Below are 11,395 nucleotides of genomic sequence, written 5' to 3' on the forward strand. Positions count from 1 at the left end.
ATAAGATGATTTCACAATGTAGATATCTTGTTGACTGTGGTTCTTGTACTCCATATTGTTGAAAGATCCCCCCATCTCATCAGTGATATCTATAATGAAATGAACTTCCTACAAAAGTATTAATTCCCAATGTACTTTACAAACATGTATATAAGCAAAACCTAAGCAAAAGTAGTTTTTCGTATCAACTACAACTAGCAGTTCCTTTTAAGTGCAGTACATTATCTTTGCAGACCAGCAACACTGGAAAGTAGTTAAACTGAACAAAGCATGCAATTATATTAGATTAATAGCCTTATTACTTCCTTTAAAAAAAAAAAAGAATTAAAAGATTATTGGCAACAAAAAATCATAATAATAAGATAAAAATTTGACCTCGACTTCTGCTGTAATACAAAAGAGTATTCAAGCATACCGAGTTATATATCACTAGCTCGCATACCAACATTTTATTAGGCCCAACCTTCTTAAATCATGCAAAATTATATATTTCAATAATTTCATGATTTTCAAAAAATTATTAATTATGAAGTACTTTACATTTAAAAATAAATAAATAAATAAAACCAATTAAATGTGTGCAAAGAACAAATGCCTCCTATTTGATGTCGTGGAAAAAAGTGTGTGTATATGTAGAGAGAGTTGGGTTTAAGGTGTAACTGTAACTAATCTAATAACTTATGTAATTCATATTTTGAAAGTCACATTGTTAAATTACATGTTTTATATGTTTTTAACATGCATACGAATTTTTATGTCACTCAGATGTTATTTAGATTCAATTCATAAGCTCATCTTTTATGCATTATTTAAAACTACATTATTTACATTCAACCTCATTTTTTTGGATGGGGTCTAAACTCTATTTGCCCGGTACCTTGTGGACGTAGGGGGGGGGGGGGGGTGACCTAGTTTTTGCAATAGCCTAGGAACTATATCTATAGCATCTTTTCAAGGAAGGGTCTTTTGATCTTACTATCAGAAATATGAGTTCGGAGTTAAGGTACGGTCTTGGAAAGGTGTTAGACATTCAAAACCGCCCAATCTTAAAGTTGGTTTCCTATTATTGTGTCTTATATCTTTTTTCTCTCCTTGTTGTCAAACTTTTTCAAATCACAATCAATCTCCAAAAGTCTACTTTCAAAATCCTCACAGCTATTTCGGACTTCCATTTCCTAAATGAGACCTTGCATCACGCCTAATGTTTCTTTTTGAATTAAGTCGCCATTAACTTCCCCCTCAAAATCCACAATCTCCATATCTTGATGCTGAACCACCGGAGTAGCAGCATTCGAATTCACAGCCACCACCGGCAAAAGAATTCCTCCTCCCATGCTGACCAGAACTCGAACCACCCTTCTTCCTAGATTCATAGAAACCTGGCACTTTCACAACTGACCTCTATGATTTTGTGAAAGGAAGGTCATGAATCCAAGTTCCATATTCTTGGTTTTCCTTTACGAGCATTCCCTCACTCTCTAGCCACTGATCACAATCTCTATCGACGTAGTTCAAGCAACCACACCAATACCATAAATTGGGTAATCTCTCATACTTGAAAAACACCCATCCTTTCTCCCCATGTTCTAGAGAAAAAATTCGACCACGGCATAGGGGGATAGTAACATCTAGAGTAACTCTCACATGTAAAAAACTACCCTTATCCGTCTCACTGTCCTCTGTATCCTTGTTAACCACACCGGTAGCTTCACACAGTTCCTCAGCCACCCCTTGACTCATAAAACGAATCGGAATATCATGGACTTGCACCCATACAGCAATCTTATCGTTGGAGCACAACTAAATGCTTATCAAAACTCCAGCTCATTTGCTAGAATCCTCTCCACCTCTTCTTTGTTGTCAAACATGATCCCCAGTGTTTCGAACCTCATAGCCCTTAACGGACCTCCATAATGGATTAAAAGTCTTAACAATAGCATCGACATTCAGAGCTTTCTTCACAAAAAAACTTGGCCGCTAGAATGAACACAGCACCTGACTTTTCCCTCCGCCAAACATAAACCACCACCGTCCCTATCGTTCAAAGAAAGTTTGCTCCAGTGCCTCGTTAGACTATCCATTAAAAAAAAAAAAAAAAAAAAAAACGTGTTTCCCAAACCACCAAAACCTACCGACAACGTTGTGATCTGAGGGACAATAAATTATTTTGTTTAAAATTTTTTAAAGGGTCAAATTGTTTGTTTTGGGTAAAATTAGTTGATTATGCTTAATTTTTTTTAGTTTTACTATTGGTAATTTTTGTTGGACTAATTTTTTTGGGCTTGTATATTTTGTTTTAGATTTTAGATCTATAAATGTTTTTAATAGTTTTTAAAATGAGGAAAATACTATATCTACAAACTTTTATACAAATTGCTAATGTGATGAGTGGTTATTGTTAAGTAAAAAAATAATGTAAGTGGTAGGCCCAAATACGAACCAATAAGAATTTGTTACCTTAACAATTTTTAAAAATGTTGTAGAAGAATTTGTGACTATAAAAATACTCTTAAAAGAATCAATGATATTGTTAAGGGGGAAAAAGTGTAATTTTATAAAATAAAATTGCTAAAATTAGTATCCATATATATGATAATATTTTTATAAAAAAAAATTTGGGGGGGAGGGGTATTGCCCCCCAAGTCCAACCATGGCTCCGTTCATGTGTCATTGTATATGTTTTACTCTTTAGTTGAAACCTAACGTAGTTTTTTTGACATTTGGTTATAAAAATAATCATTTTTAAAAATATTGATGAAAAATTAAGTATTCATTAATAAATAAATTAAAAAAAACAATACATAATACATTTTTGCTTCATTAAATTACCAAATAAGCACTATTGATCCTTATGTTAATTATGGCTAGTTTACTCACTTGTGTGACAAATGGAGCAATGTTATTAGGAGTAATTATTGTGTAGTCTAGGAGCATTGCTCCCTCCTCTTACATGACGTGGAGAAAGTATACTGTGTTTTAATATTATCAAGTCAACAACTTATTTGGTGTTTCATATCCAATAAATGATTGACAACTGTTAAAAAAAAAAGCCATTGTAACTTTGCCAACACAAACCAAAAGACAAATTTTCCCTTAAAATTTTTCAAATTCGTGCCACTTGCTCTCTCTCTCTCTCCTTCTTCTCCTTCAAATCTTTCCCCCAAAATTACTCTTCCGCAAAAAAAAATTCAAACATAAGTTCTCTCTCTCTCTCTCTCTCTCTCTCTCTCTCTCTCTCTCTCTCCAAAATTTTTGAATTGAAGTTCTCTCTCTCTCAAAAACACTCCCTTCCAATGACTGCACCGTTTGCATGGAATTATATAATTATTTTGAGAAATTGTATAATGTATAATTTATTTTCTAAATTTTATTGTAGATAATTTTGTTCTCTCTAAAAATTAAACATTTTTTAAAAGTAATTTCTTTATCTCTATTTTTACAAATATATAATTTTATCAATTTTGGTATTTTTTATTGATTTTTTTCTTTTTTTTGAAGTGGTCCATATTCTTCTAACTGTTGTTATTATGCATTATATTTTCCTAATTTCTTTTGGTACAACTAAAATTTTTAAGTTTCAAATTTATTGTTCAAATTCTCATTCTCTTAAAGAGATTATCATGATAATCAAATCTTATCATATAATTACAATATATATTAATCAAATAATTAATACTCTCAACCCAAACCTGTCTTTTTTCCATTCTTAAGTAAGTACACCGAAGTAGAACGAAATAGACTGAAGTGGATCAAATGGACCAAAATGGACTAAAGTGAACCGAAATTGACCTAAGTAGATCTAATTGGATCGAAATGGACCAAATTGAATTGAATTAAACCGAATAGGACCGAACTGAACCGAATAGACCGAAATTGGACCAAATTGGACCGAAGTGTAGGAGTGGCAGTCTGAAACAATCAGGGGCTGGTTTTAAGCTTCTAGTCCAAAAGGTTCCCTCTCCCACATTCAGTAGCTGATGTAGAAGCAGTAGCAGCTGGTAAAGCTCTAGCCTTCCCTCATGATATTGGCCTCTCCTCCATTATTCTTAAGGGAGACTTGGAAGTGGTCATCAAAGCCTTAAGAAGTGAAGATGACTTCTTTGCCTCTTTTGGTAACTATATTGTTGATGCCAAGTCCTTCCACACCTTTAGATGTATTAGTTTTTCTCACCATTCATGGATAAAGTAACTTTGTAGCTCACAACATAACTAGGCATGCGAGACATGTTGTAGATAGAGAATGACTGAATCAGTTCGTTTTTTTTTTTTTTTTAAACAATATTTACTGCAATTATCGACATCAAACAAACTTCCAAGAGAGTATTTGTCCCACAACAATATTTATGGAGTGGTTTGACTGGTGGATTAGATGCTACTCCAAGGATCGCTTCACTGTGAGTGCACATCCAGATGTTTGTGACTAGAGTCTAGAGGATGGTTGTGGAGAGTGGAGACCAGTAGCTGTGAGAGGATGGAGGACAGCGTCGCTTAGGCTTCACTGTGTGAGGACTGAGGACTGCATCGCTGTGATGGGAGGACAACACTAGTTTAGGGCTCACGTTTCATTCTAGGGTTCAGATTGAAATGATTCGGTTTTGAATCTGTTTCTACAAGTTTTGGTTTTTGTTGGGTTATGGGTTTTCAGGTGGCAATACTGATACAGACTTTTTTAAGGCCTAAAAACGTGACATGATAAGAGAAGAGAAAACCACAAAACTGACCCCTTGTGGCTGTGCGTTATAGACCAGATAGATGATAACACTTGCATTTAACACATTTGTACGTTGGCAGACAAAGATATCTTGGACGGTTATGTAACATCAACTAAAAAACCTTGGTACTCACTTAAAATAAGTTATCATTTCTTACTTGACCAAATAAAGTATGAAATCTTTCTCAAAAAAAATAAAGTTTGCAATAGTGTGGCACAAAATATATCTATATATATAGATATATATATAGATATACAGGAAAACTGAATCTAACCATGGAGTGAATTCTCTCCACTTCAAGACAAATGGAGAGAATTTTTGGATACCATTAGATTCATGAAAATTAATTTTGAACATGGAATGGATAGTCTCCACTTAGAGACAAATTGAAAAAATCCTAATCTAGATTAAGCATAATAAACAAGCATACAAGGAAAACAGAAAGACACCACTAGCTTTCAAATTCCTGGCAAGCTACAATGACAGCAAAGGAATAGTCACTGAATAATGTTATAGCAGAGCATAGTTTGATACACTTTCACTAGTTTACATGGAGAAACCCACAGAAATAGAATTATTCTATAAGCTATGCAGCCAAATAATAAATGCTACAATCCGAGCAGAGGCAAGTCCAAGTTCAATGAAAGAACCACATGGATATGGCTCATATCATGCCTCATTCGAAAGGCCTATAACTGCTTTCAAGGTTTTTCTTAGGAAGTGAAGCGGAGTGAAGCAAAACAGCTGACTCAGTTGTAGACCATGTACTTGGGTGTTGCACTGAACTTCTGGTATCCCTTGATGACCTTGTTCACTGCATCGAGGAAGTCTTTCTCTGTCACAGTCTTTCTCCGTGCTCGGATGGCAAACATGCCAGCTTCTGTGCACACACTCCTTATATCGGCACCTGAGAGAGAAACTCATGTCAGAAAACCAATGTACTAAGTACTAACATACCACTGGCATAGTGAGCAAATAACAAGCAACAGGGCCATTGAGGACTATGGGAAAACATCAAGGAAGGAGACAAGTTGAAATTAACCCTTCACCATCAAGGCATCGACAAGGGTTCTTACCAGTGGAATTTGGGCAAAGCCGAGCCAAAAGTTCAAATCGGACATCTCTTTCACAGTTCATCGTTCGCGTGTGGATCTTAAATATTTGTGTCCGACTCTCCATATCAGGAAGGCCAAACTCGACCTTACGATCCAATCGTCCAGGCCGTAGAAGTGCTGGATCTAGCGTGTCAGGCCTGAAAAAAGAGGCAAATGAAATCCAAAAACATTAGCACTTGCATTGTTAAAAATTGTAAATACACCCAAGAAGCAATTTCCAGTTCTATTTGAAAATTGAAAATGAGATTGACTTAAGACCTAGAAATGATGTACCAACATTAGGCAGAAATATAGCCATGATAGGTAACTTAACCAACCTATTTGTAGCCATTAGGACTTTGATGTTTCCACGAGCATCAAAGCCATCCAGTTGATTGACAATTTCCAGCATTGTTCTTTGAACTTCATTATCCCCACCTACACCATCATCAAAACGAGCCCCTCCAATGGCATCTACTTCGTCAAAAAATACAATGCAAGCCTTCTTTGAACGTGCCATCTGCAGCATACAGCAGTAAGAGTTAGACGATAACTGGATAATGAAAACAATATGAATAAAAAACAGAAGTTTTGAAACTACTGAACATGCACAATTGATAACCTGGAATAGTTCTCGAACCATCCGAGCTCCCTCACCAACATATTTCTGAACAAGCTCACTCCCAATAACTCGAATGAAACAAGCATCAGTTCTATTTGCCACTGCTCGAGCTAGAAGTGTTTTACCTGTTCCTGGAGGACCATAGCAAAGGACACCTTTGGGAGGATCAATTCCAAGCTTAACAAATTTTTCTGGATGAAGCATTGGCAGCTCAACAACCTAGGAAACAATCTATATCAGCAATGCATACATGCCAACCGTGTCTGGTTTTATAACTATCTCCAAAGTCAAACTTTATCTCGTGCATAAAGTATATCCACATTCTCATTAAAGAAAATACATCAGAATGACGAATAATATATGGTAAATTGATATACGCACTTCTCGCATCTTTTCAATTTGCTCCTTGCATCCACCAACATCATTGTAGGTCACATCAGGCTTTTCCTCCACTGTCATCATGGTCACACTTGGATCAATTTTAGGTGGCAAGGGAATCTGTATCTGATATTTATTGCGATCAACCCTGCAAAGACAGGCTGAAGATCAATCCAAAAATAAAAAGGAGTACAAGCTCTGCTTCTTTAATACACGCACACATTCCGTTAAGGATCAGCAATAAAGGAAAGCCACATTAACAAGCCATTTCTTTGCGTCTGCTCTAGTTCCTAGGTAAGAATACCACTAGCACCTCTTTGATCTAGCCCTCTCTTTCATGATGAAACTAGATGTGCTTCTGGTTTTGGGAATTCCCACAACACACACCAATCTGAAAGTGATTTTACTGTTCTCATATATTGATGAAGGCAGCAAGGAGATAATTTAATTTAATGTAGTTTGTTAATTTTAGGAGTTGGGGATTATTTGTGTGATTTTTAGAATTCTGGAGTGGACTATATTTGGTCCATAAGATCTTATTTGGGACTCAGATCTCCAAGGTTTAGTAAAAGGGAGGGAGACTTTCTAGTTTCTTCTATCCAAGGGCATTTATTTGTGTTATTAATTTTTTTTTTTCTTTTTCTTAACAGAAGTATGTTTTGGCCCCAAGCAGAGATGGGAGGAGAGACTCAAACTAGTGACCTCTACTTTGTGAAGCTTGGTCTCCAACCGATGAAACTACCCTTTGTGTTGTGGTTTTTAACTTTTTATTAGTTATTCAGTTTGGGTTTAAAAGTCAAGCCCATTAAGTTGTACTAGGACTAGGTATTAGCCCTCTATTTATATGGATGTAATACTTTCTATTCAATAGAGAATACATTTTGCTAAATTAGAGTTATGAAGCTTTCTTTGATGCTTTTGGGATCCAATTCTTCACCAAGTCAGAGCAGGGTGCAAGTGAAAGTTCGCCTAAGCCTCGAATTGGGTTCTCCTTCCATTTATTGTTCCTTTTTTATTTGACTCATCTAGCATATTTCCATCAAATTCCAGCCAAGACTAGATCTAATAAAATTCTAGCACTAGGCATCCCAAAACCCAACAAACTCATGCTGCTAATTAAAATCCTGTAATTATTTAAACCGCTCCAAGATTCATACTTTTCAAGCTCAAATCGATCTCTCCTCCTTCCTTTAAATCCAATCTCACATATGGTACTAACATTTGGTCTCTGAAAACCTTTGAAGAGACTATTCTAAAGGTTTTTCATTGCTGATGTCCCACATCATATACAAATTATGATATAAAATAAATTAACAGAAAAAGGTAACAAATGCCTCCCCTTCGCAACAAACTCCACACAATTTGTGTTGAGACTTGCGAGAATGTAAAATAAGAATATATATATATATATCTCAATAGAATTAAATATATTTTGCAATAGTCACAATGGGGGAGGGGGGAAAGAGACAGCATTAAAGACTTGCACAATACAAATATGTTTTAGCAAAATCTGAGAAGGTAAAAATGAGAAACCTACCCCACACGCATGCCTTCTTCTATGTCAGTTGGGGAAACTTTGTCACCCAACCCAACAACAAACTGCAGTTGAGAATGTAGAATTATATCAGATCCCAATGTTACAAGAATGAATATATGAGTAACTTAAAGATTCTATCTCTGAATGTTCAAAGTAAAATGCCAAAGAAACTATCCATTTAAAAACCTGTTGTAGCATGTTTGCAGGGCATAAAATATAAGATACTGAAGGTAATTTAAAAAGGACAGATATGATGAAAGATTAACCAATCATTATTAATTAAAAAAAAAAAAAAAAAATTCTCATATTTCAACTAAAGAAAGAGAAGTCACCAATACAAAATCTTGGTAAACTTAAGCTTATAATAAAGACTTCAACTAATGAAAATAAAAGTAAAGAACTGGAAAATGACAGACTTATTTCTTGTGTGTGAAGAAAAATTTCATATTTCAAACCCGAAAATATGTACCACACATAAAGTGATAGGCCAAAAAGATGTATACCTTCGCAATTTGCTTAACATTTATTACATATTTGGCATCTTCAGTGTTTGGATTAATGATCTTTGTACATCTTGCCACCTGATTTGACAAGGCAGTGAAGGCTTCTCAAATTTATATACAAAACTAAATTTTATTGCCAAACAAAACCTTAAGCAAAATACAGACCTGCAGAGGCTGCTCCTCTTGCATCATTTGCTTATCAGATACCAGATCCCACTGGCTTGGTGCAGCTAAGCCAGTGTCAGACTCCTTAATACCTATAGAATGGTGCAGATCAACATTATGATTTCAAGTATTCAAATTTTTTAAAACAGCCAGGCCATGCAGTAAAGACATTGAACAGAAACAAGCCAACAACAAAGAAGAAACAGATAAACCAAGTTGTAACACACAAACAATACATGAAAAACAGAATTAACACATTCTGAAAATTGGCAAGAATTCAATGTAATGGAAGAAATTAACAATTAAACCAGGAAACACAGAAAACATGTAAATTCGTTGACATAGAGTTATCGGAGTGTTATCAAATCGAAGTGCTTATTAGAAATGTGTAATTAGAATGATGCATGCCAATGCCACCTTAAAGCTTAAAAAGTAAATTCTTTAGAAGCTAAGTTAAGAGCAAGCATTTGAGAAGAAGGTAAGGTTTCACAAATAAAAAAAAAGGAATGCATACCACACAAATCATTGACCTTCTTAGCCATGTCCTTAATTTCCTTCTCTACTTTCTTGATACTATTAGAATAGGGACCCAAACCCTGCAAAAAGAAAGAAAAAAGCATTAAGAATATTAAAATATTTGTATCTCACTCTCACAGAAGGGGGAGAAAAATATAAAGCAAGAGAAGGGAAGGGGGGTAATTTGATTTGATTAACAGTAATTAAAAGTAGTCTGACAGAGAGAGATTGCATGTATGTAACCAATCACAAACAACCAATTCCTGTTAAAACACAAAAGGTTAGTTTGAGTTTGAGGAAAACTAAACTAAACCCCACAATCATAATAGTGAGAGAGAAAGCAAAATCTCTTTGATGAAATGGAGATTTCTCAGTGCACTAAACTAAACGGCATCGTTTGGTTTGGTGAGCGAAAAGCAAATGTATGCAAAATAAATCCCCAAATAAATAAATAAGCACGATTTAGTTATAGTTATAGTTGTAGTAAGAAGGAAATCAATAATAATAATAATAAAAATACAATCTTGAAGATGAAAAACACAGCAAAAATCATGGGAATTATTAATCGCGAAGAGCTGAGAATAAAATTTGAGATCCACAATAATAATAATAAAAGTTAAATTAGGGTTTATAAGAAGAAAGAGGAGGAGGGGGAGAAATTACATAAGTCTTGAGCAGAGCAATATCGTCCTCATCGAGAGGGCGAGGGTTCTTCTCGTCCTTAATATCGAACTCGGCCTCCCCTGCCATCGTCCTTGATTGATTGATTGATTGATTTGCGTTTGTGTTTGTGACTCTCCTGAATTGAATACAATAGAATACTTCTTCTTCTTCTTTTCCTCACTCCTTGACTCCTTGCTCAAGCAAACCAAAAGCTAAAGCAAAAGGCCAAAGCGATGTTGTACTGAGAGGAATGACGGATGGGTATTAATGTAATATTCTTATTATTATTACAAAACTCTCTCTGGGCCTGGGCCGAGAATAATGGGCCTTCCAAATGCTAAACCAGCTGAAAATCATGAGATGACCAGCCGATTCGATCTCTCTTGGACAAAAGCTCACCTCTTACTTATGGTTTTCGTCCTCTGCCCGTTGGGCTGTCATTTATAAATTGGAAGAGAGATGGAGGAGTTAACCTGGGTTGTTTGGCTTAGTTTAACTTTTGTTGATATTGATTTTAGGGTTGTATTATGTTTGTCAAGGAGTTGATCTGTATCTGAGTGAAAGAGAAGGGGGAACAAAATATTTATTGAAAGGAACGGATACAGAGGAAGAAAAAAAAAAGTTAAGAGGTAATGGTTGATTTGGGTTGAGAGGAACAACACCGAACAGAGATGATGAAAAGATTAGTGGTAGGGAGATGAATAAAAATAAAAGTAAAATAGTGAATAAAATAATATTTTTTTAAAGAATAGTATTGAGTTTGACAAGGAAGTACAAATAATATTTAAGCGAAAGATTAATGATATAGCATTGAGGCTAGTTCAACCCAAAAAAAAAAAAAAAAAACCATTGGGGCTAGGGCTGTCCATGGGTGGGTCCGGGTTCGGGCCTAATCCGAACTCAACCCGATTGGGTTGGGTCATTGGAAAATTGATTTGCACTTAACTGAAATATGGGTTAAACCCACTAAGTTAGGTCATCGGTTGGGATAGGTTGGATTCAATGGTTTGGCGAGTTTGGACCACATATTGGGTCAAATTTGTAGATTTTCATGGATTTAATTTTTTTTGGACCTTTTTGACCAAAATTATTGGACTTTCTAAATTACAAGGATTTAAAAGTTTTTGAATCTTGTCATATCAGATTGGCCTTTTTTTTACTTCATTTCTTTTAAAATGGGTCTTCAAGCTCTGCTTGAAACAACA

At 35.2% G+C, this 11,395-nt stretch overlaps 1 protein-coding gene across 1 annotated transcript; it reads right to left on the reverse strand.

Moving 5' to 3' along the window:
• Positions 1-5,192: 5,192 nt before the first annotated feature.
• Positions 5,193-10,451, reverse strand: LOC126724744 (26S proteasome regulatory subunit 7). The gene is made up of 10 exons (XM_050429116.1): positions 10,191-10,451; positions 9,526-9,607; positions 9,012-9,103; positions 8,847-8,924; positions 8,344-8,405; positions 6,810-6,954; positions 6,429-6,647; positions 6,145-6,326; positions 5,789-5,964; positions 5,193-5,619 (listed from the first exon to the last, which is right to left on the reverse strand). Exons 1-10 carry the CDS (start codon positions 10,275-10,277, stop codon positions 5,462-5,464), a joined length of 1,281 nt encoding a protein of 426 aa, XP_050285073.1. The 5' UTR covers positions 10,278-10,451; the 3' UTR covers positions 5,193-5,461.
• Between the last annotated feature and the right edge of the window lie 944 nt (positions 10,452-11,395).

The sequence above is a fragment of the Quercus robur genome, chromosome 5, assembly GCF_932294415.1.
Source record: "Quercus robur chromosome 5, dhQueRobu3.1, whole genome shotgun sequence".
Lineage (NCBI taxonomy): Eukaryota > Viridiplantae > Streptophyta > Magnoliopsida > Fagales > Fagaceae > Quercus > Quercus robur.